The following is a 15,303-nucleotide window of genomic DNA, read 5'->3' as shown; positions in this document are numbered from 1 at the left end:
GGTGAGCAAGCAGCAGATGCAGCCAGCGTAGAGCAGGAAAGCAAGGCAAGAAAACGTTCGTTTGTAGAATGTTTAGAGTTGTGCTAGCTCTTTGATGGCAGCATGGATTCCTGTGTTTAAAAGCAGCTCAGAAGCTACATTTTAAAAACAGTAGCAGCAGAAAGGCAAGGTACAAGGTAAGTAAAAGTGTCAGTTAAAATATGAACTAGCAGGTGCAACCTTCTAAATATAAATATAGGTGTAATTTTGGTAGGTTGTGTGCAAATCTGTGAGACAGAAAAAGGTAAATGGAGCTGCATGCTAAGCTCTTATATTCAGAAAACAGAATTACTATTTTCTACAAAGGAAAACTATGTATAGCTATAGGTAATGACTAATGTTAATACACATGCATCAGTTTCCTAAAAGCTATGACAAACTTTGCTTTTGGGGTGAAAGGGAGAGAATATCTGCAGTTAGTCAATCTTACTGCAGAGCCAAACCTACCTGGAATGAAATACTGTTCTTTAGCTAAATAAAGAGAAAAAAAAAAAATAGAAGATGCGCCTGAATGTCAGCAAGCAAAGAATGAGTTTTATTAGATTAAGTATGGATTGCAGTTAACTACAGATAATTTAGTGAAAAAAATGTGTATTCACAATGAGAGCTGATAAACAACGAAGTGCGAATAGTCATAAATGTATCCGGAACACGGATTAAAAAACAGTTTTCATCTGGTATTTGCACTTGAGACTGAATAAACTGTAGAATGTGAAATGCACCTGGAACAGCTGGACACCATATGACAAAAGTTAGGATTTAAAGAAATGTAAGTAGGAAATGGAATAAGATTAGAAAAAGAAAACAGTAAATTTCAGTATGAAGTAAGCTCCCTGTATAAAACGAATATGTTATGTTTCCATATTTAGCTTAGAAATTTTTAGATCTTTCACATATTCCAGAGCCCTGTGGAAATTTAAAAAAATGATTTATGGTGGTGATACTTGTAGTGAATAACTTCAGCATTTAATTCTGAAGTTTTATATATTACATTTATGTTGCTAGGCTTAATGTTACTCAGAAATAGTGCCAAATATCTTAACTACAGTAACGTTCCATGATCCAACAGTCTATGACTTCCCAGATTTCCCTCTATTCAGTCAACCAACTAAAAAAAAAAAAATAATTCTGTAACGTTTAATAATTCTGTAGAGAGACAGCTGCTTTCATTAGAACTTCTAAAACCACTATTTTTCTTTGTTGCCAATAAAGGAAAAACAGCAGCTGAACTAGGACAATTACCTGAGCAGCGGAATTTCTTGCTTTTGATCTGGCCGATCCGTTTGTTTGCCAGCCGGCGGGGGCTGGTGCACCGGGCACCGCTGGTCTCGATGGGGTTTGTGTGCAGGTAATCCGCCAGCCACTTCAGATGGCAGTCACAGATAAACGGGTTCTGAGCCAAATGCCTTCCGTGGAGGGAAAAAAACCCAATAATATCACACATTATTTCCCTCTGGTGTCTCAGCAGTACCCAGTGCTTTTACTGCACTGTAGAATATGAAGTCGTACTTGAGAAAACCATACACAAGAACATACGTACAAGGTCTGAATGGCACGTAGGGGTGAGAAGGTGCCTTTTGCAATGGTCTGAAGCTTGTTGTCGTACAGAGAAAGAAGATTCAAGTTGTGCAGGTCTTGAAATGCATCAACTCGCAGACAATTGATCTTGTTGGCATTCAATAATCTGTTTAATGGAAGATAATTATAAAATTGAAAGAAACCGTTCTGTGTCACAGCTTCAGCATTTTTCATAGACAATTCTTTGTGTACCTTTGCTACCAGAGCAAGAGATGTAGTAACAAATTATAATTGATAGTGACAGAAAGAATTTCAGTGAATTGAAGTATCTTATTTAGGTTATGTGTATTCCTACATATTTGAACCTTGGAGTTGAAATGCTTGCATTTATTTACCTAAAATCACATTTCCTGTATGTGCTGGCAGAATGCCTGTGTGGTATTTGTGTACTGTGCAAAGAAACAAGCCTAAAAAAATCAAGTATATTCAAGGAAAACTAGTTTCTTTGCCAAATAAATAAACAAACAAAAAAGGAACTGAACACTGTGTTCATTAGCTGGAAGAGATGTGCAGTGGCACTTTTAATTATATGTCACTAATCAGCATGCTGCCACATTAACAGAGTTGTAGTAAAAACTGGTGGCATGGAATATATCCAAATCTGTCTTGGATCCTTTCTCCTCTGCATCTTCCAAGGGAACCTTTTCTTCCCTGTACCTCCCAGACTTCTAGTGTTAAAACAAACAAGCCAATCTAAACCAAGTCCTTTTGAAGAGAACAAAAAGTCTTCCCATTAGATGCATTTTTATAACCAAATACTTTTTACTTCTTTCCATTTGAGCCAGAAATGGAATGAAATGGTGGACTTGAAACCTAAAGCTCTGATAAAAAGTTTTGCCACACAAGTATAAATTTACTTAGACCTAAATGTACTACCTATACAATGCACATTAACATAGGGTCTTTTTTTAATAGAGACTTGAGAGTTAGGAAAGGTCTTAAATCTTTATTTTTTTACCAAATCTGAAATATATTTTATAACTAAAGCATCTTTAAAGGAAAACAGGAAAGCATACCTGCCTACTACTGTACTATTTTTCTGACTAAAGTAAATCAAAATGCAAACCTCTAGGTGGTGCTAGAAGTTGCATTTTCTTTGTATATATTTTACTGTTTTGCCATCTTCAATTAGTTGACATTTTGCCAACCACTTCATGGTGAAGTCTGCACATTAGGTAATTCTAAACATGTGTTTAGAAGATGTTTTAAATTCTTTAAGAAGGCTCTAACTCAACAAGTCAGTTATTCTGGGACAAGTTCTTTCAAAAACACCACTGTTGTTTTATGGTCTATTTAACACATTTATTTTACATGATGCACCTACTTGCACAGCCTCTTCTACTAAATATTGACAATCTTTGATAAAACTACCACCATGACATTTTTTATTCCAGTATAAAATCTAAACAGCCACTGTTTGAAAGGTTACATGTGGAAATTTCCAAAGTGTTAAGTGACGTAGCAGCTCAAGTTCACAGATTCAAAGAATTGCACAGGGTGTCAGTAAACATTAGAAGCCACCAATGAAACTGTGGTGCAATACTGTTCTTTCATGGGTACAGCTAGAAATGCAATTGCATAGCATTTCCACTATATATTTTCTCTTTATAAAACACACAAATATTCCTTCCATGGTTCCCACACAATTACATACAACCCATTTGTCATTTACAGTATCATATCTTTATGAGTTTTATCCTTAGAAATTCCACATGGGAGAATAACTTCATTTTAATCATTTCAGGCTGAAACATTAACTGATATGATCACGTTTCTGGATGAGTGGCAAGCTGGCCTACGAGAGTCCTGACTCTTTTGGTTTTAGCATAATTTGATTTTACTGTACTTTGATCGTATGTATGGGATTTCCTGCCAGTTCTTCTTCTGGCATAAATCTCTCATCATGTTTACCCTTTTGAATGATCTTAAAATAGAATAAATAAGAAAAAAAATACTCACAGCAGTTGCAGAGAAAAGAGTCCTTCAAATAGGCCCTTTGGAAGTTCTGTGATTTTATTGCCATAGAGGACCCTGTACCAGGAAATAAAGCAGACAAACCTACCATTATGAAAGGTAGGGAATTTGACTTCAAATATAGAGAAACTCCCATTTTCCTGAAAGGAATTGAATAACAACCACTTGATACTTGCAATATCCTTGTGGTCCTGTGAGGCAGCAGGATCACACTTTCCCAAATGGTGTGTAACCCAAAGATCTCTGCAGAATCAGCACCTCACTGATTACAGCCTTTCCAAGGGACCCTGCTAAGTGGATGTGCTGTTTGCAAGAACAACTAACTGGGGAATAAAATACATGATTGGTTGTGTTCAACTGTTTGCCATGAACATATTTATAAAAAAACCCACACATTACTAATGTCTGACTGTAAAAGAATATTAAATTACCGCTATCATTCTGAAATTATTATTACAACTTTCAGAATGGATTGAATTTATAGCAACATTTTGCACTGAGCCAGAAGGCCAGAATAATTTCACTACAAGAATATGAGAAATTTGCTTCTGTTTACAGGTCAAACAGATACCTACAGTGAATTGAGTGAACGTAAGCCCTGGAAAGCATCTGGAGCTGCTTCAGAGATCTGGTTATTGCTCAGGTCACTGAAACAAATAACATTTGATTCAATTAATTCAAGCTATTTTCAAAACAATGAAATTTAAGATAATATGTAATTAGAATTAAGTATGGATGGGAGAGAGAAATTGGAAATATTTACATGAGACACTGCCAAAGAATTTTAATATAAAACCACTGAAATTGCCAGTACACTGAAACAAAACAAATGCACAGATAAAAATAGTTCAAAACTCTTGGAAAAAAAAGGACAAAATGTTTATATTTCCTGATTGCTTAAGTACATTTTTAAAGAATTCTCTGCTTGCTACAACCCCAGAGCTATACAGCCTCTAAAATAATCTGAAGTAATCCTCACTCTTTTTTTTTAACTAGAATTTTCAGTACAGTAACACACTGCTTCTGTGCAAAAACACATTAAACAATTTCAAGATTTGGTAAAATCCCAATTATTATTAATATGACAAAGATAATATATGGTCTCAATCATTAGGCTGCGATATCAGTTTGCCTTCTAGCAGTCAAACTTTCTTAAGTGCTAACACATTAACTGCAGTTCCTTGTACCATCTTGATTTGTTTTTTTAATCTGGATATGTATATATATACACACACATACATATGTAAATAAATGTAAGTTAGTTGGTACATACATTCTTCTGAGCTTTTTATAGGGGGAGAAAGCTCCAGGAGGTATGACCTTGATTGAATTTTGTTCTAACCGTCTGCAAAAGAAGAGCAACAACATAAATATACAACCCCCAAGCTAAGCAAGAATCTAAAGCCATAAGAAACTAGAAGGTATAGACTTCAACAAAAAAGACAACTTCGTATTTCTCAATATAATTTTTATTTCTTTAATTATCAAAAAAACTCAAATCAAAACAAACAAAAAACCACCGCACCAAACAGCCAGCCAAACCTTTAAACCTGTACAGAATAATATTGTAAATTAAAATAAAATTTTGATGTCATATTTAAAGGAAAACTTATTTTCAGAACATGTAAGATTTTTTTAAAATTTAAGTCAGAATTGTCATCAAAAATTTCAATCTTGAATTAGTCTTAATTAATCCTAATGCGTTATTCATATATAGCAATTTGCATAGTAATTTTTATTCAGAAATACCTAAAGATTTCTATGAAATAATTGAAATATGCAAATCATGGGAATGGGGAGAGGAATGTTCCTACAGACCAAATAATATATGTTGCTACCTGCAATAAGGCAACTGCCATATTTTTAAAGAAACACACAATTTATTTAGATACGGTACTCAAAATATTTTCTTTAACATATAATACTAGATTTGCCCAGCCACACTTCTAACTTCTTTAAATAAGTGTTTTAATTTTAGCTTGTAGCTAATGTTACTGACCATGCTTGTTTTGTATGTATAGTGACTGTAATTGAAAATTCCCATGCTGTAAAGTGTGAATTTACTGATGGAAACAAAAAACTCATATATTTAGAGTAAGTTTTTCCAAGAAAATATTCTGACAGAAATTGTTTCTTTTTGTAAAGTTTCTCAAGAGATCATGATATAGTTGAATTGAAGCTTTTTTTTCCTGCCTTCATGAAGTCTCTTTCAGATAGAGATATTTATATATTTAACGCTTAAAATCTCTTTACTCTGATAATACTTTAACTTAGCAGAATTTGTTGTTGAATGGTTTATGATGAACTCAAGGAAAAAACCCAAAAGCTCCATGAATATCTTCTAGATGAAGAAAATCTCACTTCATCACAACTGTTTTGGTCCTTTTTAGGAAAACGTTGCCACCTTGCTGTAGGCTTCAGGTGTATTTTAAGCACTGGAGGGAATCTCATGGCACAAGATGGAAAGCTTTTTCCACAGACACCATGCTCACTCATACTCTTTGCCTTGGCTGAGCCTTTTGGACCCATGAAACACATTTTGCATCAGCCTGGGAGTGCTGACAAGGATACAAAGGATCAAGGTCACTTCTCTCCTATACTCCTGGCTAGATGCAGAAGGCAAACACCTGAATAAGCAAAAACTTGCTGAAGTTAAGGCCAACACCAAGTTAGGCCACACCCAAGTATTTTCTGTCCTTACATTTAAATTTTAGTTTAGTCTTCACCAAAAATAAAGATTAGGCATGGTTATCAGCTAAGGTAGATTTTTCATTCATGTGCTAAATCAGGGAGATGAAACCCTCCAGATAACAAAACTTCCTCATTTTAGTAACTGGAAGGAGTTGAGAAACCAAGTTAACCCGGCCATGAAGAGCATGGTTGCCATCCATCCATTCGTGTTACACACTCTGTTTGGCAGCAACCACCTGCCTGACCACCAGGGACAGCCTAACCTGGCACTGATCTGATGTGGAGCCCCAAAAACAGCCAAAAGATGTGTCTGGCACAGGGAAACACATAAGGCAATGCAGAGACTGAAAAGGAGGAGGGTGGTGAAAAGGACAGGGAAAGATTAGGCCATATTACAGAGGAGGTCTTGGATTGCCAGGGAGGGAAAAATGCTTCTGGGTATATGGGAAGGAGATATTGCAGTAGCAAGGCTCCCACATGAGGCGATCACAAGCCTCATTTATTAAAGCTGTTTATTAGTCCAAAATGTAGAGAATCATAACCTAGTGCTGGAGGGCTCCAGTCTACATTCCCATATCTTTAAACATATAATGGTCTTAAATAGGTAGGATAAGGCATGTAGCTTGAGGTCTAGCATTAAATAAATTAGGACACAATGTATTTTCCAGTTTATTCACTTACTTTAAAATACATATTAATTCTATAAACTGAAGTACTTTACAGGATCCAATGCAGGTCATTTTTCATGAGAAGGTGAAATAGCAGATTTCATTTACTACTGTCCAATTTGGCTACAAATTACATGGGCCAAAAACTGAAGAAGTCTTGCTACAGCACATTTCTGAGAGCTAACTTCCCAGCAGTTCTAGCATCAATTCACTGGTGGATATGAAAATGAACTGTATATCAACTTTACCTAACATTTCCTTTTAGTGTGACATTTACATTCTAGCAGACAGAATGTGCAGTGCTAGGATATATATTTACAAGCTCTTCTGGATGAAGGATTTGTTTTAGTAGGATCATCTAAGTATGTATTTTCTTAACTTAAGCCAAAGTGTAGGCACTGAAAGACATCACATTTTAGAAAATGAGATTAACATAAGACAGGAAGAATAAGATTATATAAATAAAGAAGAAAAATCTTATACCCCACTTTGTAAAGAAAGTAAATCGAATCCATATTTTCAAGCTTTGTTATCCTCTAATTTTCTGCTTTATCTTCACAGAATCAGCTGAATTTCACAGAGTATAAATTTGTATCCACTATTCCAGAGAAAATCGAATTAGATATATTCCCGAGTCACAAAGTACAGATAGACTAATATCTAAAGGAAATTTGCATTCTACTGATAAAACCCACAGTAATTAAAAACTTCTTTATATTAATGCCCTATATTAAATGAAATATTTTTATTTCTGGGATAGGATCGGTTGTAGTTTTTGATTACTGAAAAAGTCAGCCATTAAGTGCTTGCAAATGACTTGGCCAGAGTGGAATTATATCACCAAAGAACTATAAAAAACCTGAGTCAGTATTTTTCCATCAAATTTATATTAAATTTTGTCTCAACAACTCCTTTCAAAGTCATTCCAGAAGTCATTTTTTTCTTATGAATGAACATCTATGTATCATAAACAGTGCCTTGGTGGTTTCTTTTTCAAAAGTCACAGTCAATTGCAGTAGCATATTTAATAAGCTAAGATAATGGAGGAAGATGGTTAAGTACACTCTGCATCAAAGCTTGCATTGCCCCATGTAAAAAGAAGTACTCTGCCCACCATCACACAAATGCTAATTAATGCTTTTAATATGAAGTCTCCATCTCCTTTTAGTGTTTCACTTCAAAGAAGTCCTGCATGGATACATAAGTGTTTTACTGTCTTTTAATGCTGCCAAACTAGTTGAAACCCTTTTTGAAGACTATTCCCTAATCACTCCTATCTAGGAAATGTACTGTGAACATTTCTCTTTGGAAATCTTTCCCCTCTGCTTATCACTGCAGACACTGTAATGTACAACCACTTACTATTCTGAGAAACAAAGGTGCTTCTGCAGTTGTGACTTCCAACCTAATCAAATCAAATCAAAGCAGGTCCCCAGCCAGTAGACAGATTCTTCCCACACGGTCCCCAGAGAGCCCTGTGACATGTAAATCACTTGACACTTTCCAGGAGGATGCTGTTCTGTGCTATGAGCCTGCAGCACACCACTGCTGATTACTGCTTCTGCACTTCCAGAGACAGGCAACATGCTTATTTATACTGACACTTCTAAACTAGCCTCTTTTCCCACTATAAAAAGCCATTTCTGTGAACGACTGCTGCACCAGGAAAGAGGGCAGACTGAGAATGGAGAACAGGGTGTTCTCTACAGAATCGTTTTTACTTTAAATCATCCAGATGGGGTATAAGATACTAAGCCCTCTCAGTAGAGAATGGTAAAAAGTATACACAGAGATGTGCTGCACCTAAATGTATGTAAAGGGATCAGAGATGTACAAAAAGCATTGCATAATACTAAAATATAATTTTAAAAAATCTTGCTTAAGAAAATGTGCATTTGAATATGGAGGAGCAAATTAGACATAGATTTTGTAATTAAACAATCAGAACATAACATCTTGATTAAGTAAATTTGGATGACAGAATAGTGGCTTTAGCAGTTAATTAATCTATACTTTTAATTCCAATATCTCCTAATTTACAAGAAGTCTTTCAAGAAAGTTGTCAAGAAATCCCAAAAGAATTTTACTACAGAGAGAAAGTGTAAGCTGTGAAATGAGTCTGATGTATTGCACAGATGCTGATTATACATGGTAATAAAATTGACAGCTCTTCTTTGCATTTTCCCCATCTGCTTTTAAAGTAAATGGCAAAAACAGCTGTCAAAAAACCAAAAAATAGATTTCAGTGATGGGATTAAGTACAGCTCCTGAATCTGAAGAACAGCAATACACAGCCAACACATCTCTCATCACATGCAACATCTGCCAGATTTTGGGTTTTCTTTGTTTGTTTTTAAAAGTAATGATTTCCCTTGCTAGAGGAATCCTTGAGGCTATTAAACAAAGTACCTTTTTTGTCTCTCCATAACCGCACCTCTAGAGGGCTTAAATCCACTAAATGTCACTTCTAGCCTTAGCAGCAGAAGAATTCTGTTGAAATCTGTGACATCATCCACATCTAAGAAAACAAAAGATGTATTTCGAATGACTACATTACTTCTTTTCCTTACTTTCAGGCTCTAAGTCTGTGTATTAATAAATCTGTTTGACAGTCTCCTAAATATTTGTATATAAAGAATCACTGTCAATGTTGCCCTAAAGCTTGCCAAACTGTTAACATCCAGTCTAATTGTTCTATCAAATATTTCCTCAGGGGATTGATTTTAAATGACAGATGACTCCTTAGTCTGCATTGCATCAAGAAAGTAACAAGAATTGCAATTCCAAAGCTATTAAACAATTCATCTCATTTACTCAAAAGGAAGTCTCAAACCTGCATTTCATTACAGAGGGGGCCATCTCATGCTCTGAACTCCAGAGCATCACTAATGATGATGGGCTTGACATTCCTCCACTGTTACAGGTTCAGCTTGTAGCAAAATACACCACTTGTTAAATAATTATTTGCTTAGTACTTTGGCTTCTGTCAGTGTGGCTCCAGTGCAATTAGCCTGAGTCACCCAGAGCCAAGTTAGTCTCTCTAATTAGCCCATTTTTGATAAGAGTTCTTATCTTATACTACCAAACCTAGTCAAGCTGTACAGATAAGTGTTTTAAATTCACAATAACATAGATACAATCCTGCTACACTCTTGGCTCATCACAAGCAGGCACCTGTCTACCTGTTCTAGAAGAGCAGAAACAGTACCTTGAAAATCCCCATTGTGTGAGACCAACAGGGTGACAGCAGTCCCCACTACCTGCTAAATGATACTACTAATTTGCCACAAAACTTGGAAAGGGTTTTAACTGAGATTATGTGGTTGCTTACTTACTATGTATTTAAAAATGTAACTGGTAAAGAACTATTTGAATGATGAGAAAACACAAAATACTGAAAAGTCAGTATCCATAGTTTCTTTTCAAATTACTTCACCCACATAATTACTGAGGAAAAGTAATCAGAAGTGAAGAGCCATATGTGAAAATAAAACGTAAGGTTAACAACACCTTTGGAGTGTGGCACAGCTGTCAGAGATGTACAGGGGTTTCTCTGGAAAAGTGACATGGGCCTTCTCCAGCTTCCCTTCATGCTGTATAAAATAATTATTTATTCTATGCTTGAGTTATTTCTTTCCCTTGGCAGCATCAGAGAGGTCTGTCAAGGTGCCTCTTCTACTTAACACCCACGAAAAAATTGCATAAAACCCTGAGAGGGGGAATGGTGCTCAGCCTGGCCAGTACCTACTGCTAGGATCTGGAGAACAGCACTGCTTTCATATGCTTCTGTCTGGTTGCTGTGCTCTGTGTCTCTATGTTCTCTTGACTCCTGAAATTATCCTGTTGTCTGAATTTAATTAGTTTTCAAGATAGGACACAAGGGTATGAAGAAAGCCAAAGATGTGAACAATGGCAGCAGAGAACACAGGCTAATAAGGAACAGATTAGATGCTATACACACAAAACCATCTGACAAATCAAATTAAAAAGCTGGGTTTTTTTGTTTTCCAAAAAGCATAAAGCCACATGATTTACAGTAATTTTCAGATTAGGAAGATATTTGAGTAAGAGCATGACAAATCATTTCTCTTGTGTGTGCTAAGCAGACAGGATTAGCTATCAAATAGCAAAATCATCTATTTTTGAAGCAGTAAAATGGAATGGTTTAGGTTTTGCCCAAGAAATATTAAGGTGGAATACTAAAGATAAGTTACAGGTAATTCAGTGAAATCTGCATTGGTAAATTAAATATATTAAGGTGAAGAAATAAATACCTCAACAGATTTCTTTAGCACATTTTAATATGCTCCACATTTATTCAATACATTGCATTATGGATAATGTATTTTTCATTATTTATATGTAATTATTCTGTGTTTATATGCATACATCATATAAAAGATGATTACATTTTATCAAATTTCTAAATTTTTGATTAAGCACACAAACCAGTTGTTTCCTATTGCATTGGGCATAAACACTTCTTTAACTAAGAAATAATGACCCTCCCAAGACCACAGAAAAACACAGCAAGAGAACTGCATCATTGACACAGAGATAAAGAGCCTAGACAGAGGTCAGGGAGTAGCAAATCATAAAACCTTTCTAGTTTTTTTTTTATATTTTATAAATTATAATATAGTATTATGTTTATTTTCATGTAAAGATTTTCAATGTTTATGGCCTTATTTGCAATATTTAGCCAACTAAGCAGAGTAAGGGGCTTTTTTAAAATACAGTCACAGTGCATATTGATACTAAAATTTTATTTTCATGTCAGCTATTTTGCAGCAGATATTTCCATTTCATTAGGAACATTTTTGATCCTCCTCCATACGTAAAGCCTCCTCTCAGGAATTCTCATGAATAAGCATGTAAGCAGTACATTATAACTAATAATATTGCATCTGAACATTATGTACTATTATTATTTGATATAAGCTTTTGGACCTAAAAATGCATTAAATTTTAGTCAAAACAGAAGGATAAAGCCCTAGATTTCACTGAAAATTCACTATGCTTCCATAGTCCACTGGTGTAAATCTGATTATCTGGTCCAATACATAGCCAGGACTGATCTTGAAAACACTGGTCTTAGCAACCTTTGGCTAGAGAAGGTAAGAAGATTTGAGGAAAAGAACACATGAAGTACAGTTAAAGAGAAACATATGTAAGAAAAGTTAATTTTCATATCAGGACAACTATATACAGTTGCTCAAAAGCTTGGAGTGTTAGAATAAGAGCTGAGAAAGTATTAGCTAGACCACATGAATTTATTAAGGGGCATTTAGTTACTTATGTATCTTTCAACACACTTTATTTTAATCCACCACTTTCTGAAAATTCAAAACCTGACAGATTTCTGGCTTCCTACTGACCAAAGTATGCACCACTATTCATAAGCAAATGAATGCTTTAGCAATTACTTTAACTTTTCATCCATAAGTAGACATCATCTTTTCACTTGACACATGCAGGTGAAGAGCCATGTGTGAAAATAAAATCTAAGATAAACAATATCCTTGGTGTGTGGCACAGCTGTCTGCATTTGTTATGAGAACAATTAAGAAAATGTCTCAATAAAACAGAAAAGTTGAAAAAAGAGCCATAAGAATAATTATCATCAGAAGGCTAATATATATTTTCTCAATAACAGAAGACACAGTTATAGAGAACTCTTGCAAACTACTAAAAAGCAATATATTGTAAAGACCAGTGACTATATTAGCATATGCATATATACAAATAACATGGAAAAACCTTTCCCTGCTGGATGTGCAAGGTTCTGGAGAACAGCACTGCTTTCATATGTGCAAGATTCTGGCTGATGGCTTAACTGTTTAAGAGGTAAATCACATGTATGAACTGACATTTTAAGTCCTAAGAAGATGAATGTTTTGATTTAAAAACACAAACCTAACTCAGAAAACCAATAATCAATTTAATGCCTTGTAACTTATTGAATCCTCTCCTCAGCATTCCTCATTTCTTTTCAAGCTGCAAAGATGCAGCGTTTGCTCCCATTTCTGTCCTGCTGCATAGACAGACAAATCATGCTTTGAGCTGTTAAAAACAGAGAAAGCTGCTTTATCATTGACTTTTCGGAGCTTTCCTGCTATGAGTTTCTTTAAAATGTCTTCAATAAATGTGCCTAAACCATCTCCAGGTGACTTTTCTCTGTAAAGGGTCATCCTTACATCTTTGCATCATGATATAAGAGTTTCTCTGTTCAATTGCTACTTATTTAATGCTGTACCTTGGACTTTTACCCAAGGATTAATATTAAAACACAACAGAAATGGTGAAACTGCACACATGCCAAGAGTCACTGGGAAGGATACAGACAGAGAGGTCCCAGTGCTCAAATAAAACTCCTCATGTATGCAAAGCACTTCCCCAGTGTCTGCAGTGTGATCAGATCACTTTATCTTGGTTAAGTCCATCTGTCAAAATCAGTTCTGCCAGATTTCATTTCCTTTCCCCTCTCTTCCTCTTCTTTTTCTTCCTTCTCTCCTTTCACTTCCTTTTTTCTACCTTCTCCTTTAATATAGTCTGAGTGTTACTGTGAGAAGCAATCTCAGGAGCTTTTAATCCTGCTTAATTTCAAACACAGCTCACAAAGATGTAGTTGAGCACTTGGCATAACACACAATCATTAACCAACACTTAGGAAAACAAAGTATATAAGAAAGTATACAGGAAAAAATGAGATGGGAAGATGAAAACATGAAGAAAAACAGCCAGAAATCGGGATGGTAAGATGAGACAAGACTGAGGGGAAAAATTAGGAAACTCATAGAAAATGTAAATAAAGTTATGAAACAACTATACAGTTTCTACTTTTGGTATCCAAATATTATAAAGCTCCATTCACATGAAACAAAACCTTTATCCTGAAGGCCTTAGCAATAAGAAGTCAGAGGCTTTCAGTACATTGGATTGTGAAGGTGAACTGTTAAAATCCCTGACTTCTATATGTTTTGTTTGGTTTTTTTTTCATTTCACATATTATGTGGTTTAGGGTCTTTTCTGCCTGTTACAAACACTGGAATTATCTGTAAAACTGCTTCTTATTTAACACTGCCATCCTCCAGTCATCTCTCCCTACAACAATCCTCCCTCCTACACAGAACACCATGGTAGTGGCAGCTATCCTTCTGAAAAAGAAAAAGAATTTAATTAAGCTCTTCCTTTGACTAATGGTTAAAAAAAAAAAAAAAAAAAAAAAAAACAGCAAAGGAATGAATAATTTAATTCTGTGCTCTTTTTTTTTAAATAGTCATTATTTGTACAAATTTATGGTCATCAGTACAGGTACTCCTTCCCCTGCTTTCCCCTCTGCCATCCCTTAGTAACACTTATTGCCATTCTATTTATTTTCACTTCTGCTTAATATTACAGCAAGGAAAAAGTTTTATAACCACTTTGAAAGGTTTAAGCCATGGAAGAGAAAAGAAAATCAGAAGAATATAAGAGCAGTATTTTTATGAAGATAGATCTATCTTATTAATGGCTTTTTGGCCTCTTTTGAAACAAGAGCCTGTCACAGCACTCTGGGATAGTGTACCAGCACAATTAATAGAATTGCTGCTGGGTTGCTATTTTGTAGGGTTTCTCACAGTCTGTTTGAGCATATGGCAAAAAAAAAAAAAAAGGCTCTATTCAAAGGGAACCAGAATTATTTCTGCTGATCATTCTCAAAGAATTTTCAGAAGGTGAATCCTTCTGAAATTAAACCAAGCCAAAAGAGACTAACAGTGATGAAAAACTAAAATGTGGGAGGAATGCAAGCATAGAGGCAGATAAATGCTATTGCCATTGGAAAGGCTATAATTTCTAGCACCAATTAAAGTAATAGTTTTGAACCCTAATGACATTTAATGCCTTTAATACATGAACTGCATGACAAAGGAGGAAAGCACTAGGTGTGTGAGGCCACTTAAGTTGGTAAAGTGTAACAGATTGAACATGCCAATGAAAGGGCATCTCCTAAAAATTTCTGTAAAAGGAGAGAGGTTCTAACAAAAAATTGAAATCAACTCAAATTATGATGTTTGAGATGAATTAATGAATAATGTATCATGCTTTGCTTAAGTTGATGAAAAAAAGACTGAAGTAAGGCATACTGAATAACAAAAGTTGGAAGAGTATTCATATTATTTATGGGCACTATATTTTGCCTCACAATGTCACATTACAGATATTAAAATAACAAGTCTATGGGAAATTTCCTTAGGTTCTCAAAATGTCTCCTGCACAGGTTACTCATGATATGAAATCTATTCATTTGAACCAGAGGCAAAGCTATATCTATGCACCCTTTTAATTTTTGTGCTTTCTGTATAATTCATAG

The 15,303-nt window shown here is 35.1% G+C and overlaps 1 protein-coding gene across 7 annotated transcripts in view; it reads right to left on the bottom strand.

The window, feature by feature from the left end:
• SLIT2 (slit guidance ligand 2) overlaps positions 1 to 15,303 on the bottom strand; it is a 256,354-nt gene that overhangs the window by 67,666 nt on the left and 173,385 nt on the right. For 5 of the 7 annotated variants that reach the window (XM_063157710.1, XM_063157711.1, XM_063157708.1 and 2 more), the window contains exons 10-15: positions 4,865 to 4,936; positions 4,167 to 4,238; positions 3,577 to 3,648; positions 1,580 to 1,723; positions 1,282 to 1,445; positions 487 to 510 (exon numbers count right to left, since the gene is read on the bottom strand). In XM_063157710.1, the coding sequence (XP_063013780.1) occupies positions 487 to 510; positions 1,282 to 1,445; positions 1,580 to 1,723; positions 3,577 to 3,648; positions 4,167 to 4,238; positions 4,865 to 4,936 (548 nt within the window). The remainder of the gene's footprint in view (positions 1 to 486; positions 511 to 1,281; positions 1,446 to 1,579; positions 1,724 to 3,576; positions 3,649 to 4,166; positions 4,239 to 4,864; positions 4,937 to 15,303) is intronic. The other 2 variants (XM_063157705.1, XM_063157707.1) reach the window with 1 other exon arrangement.

The sequence above is a fragment of the Melospiza melodia genome, chromosome 5, assembly GCF_035770615.1.
Source record: "Melospiza melodia melodia isolate bMelMel2 chromosome 5, bMelMel2.pri, whole genome shotgun sequence".
Lineage (NCBI taxonomy): Eukaryota > Metazoa > Chordata > Aves > Passeriformes > Passerellidae > Melospiza > Melospiza melodia.
Note: the sequence above shows the minus strand (reverse complement) of the source record. Positions and strands in the feature narration are given on the sequence as shown.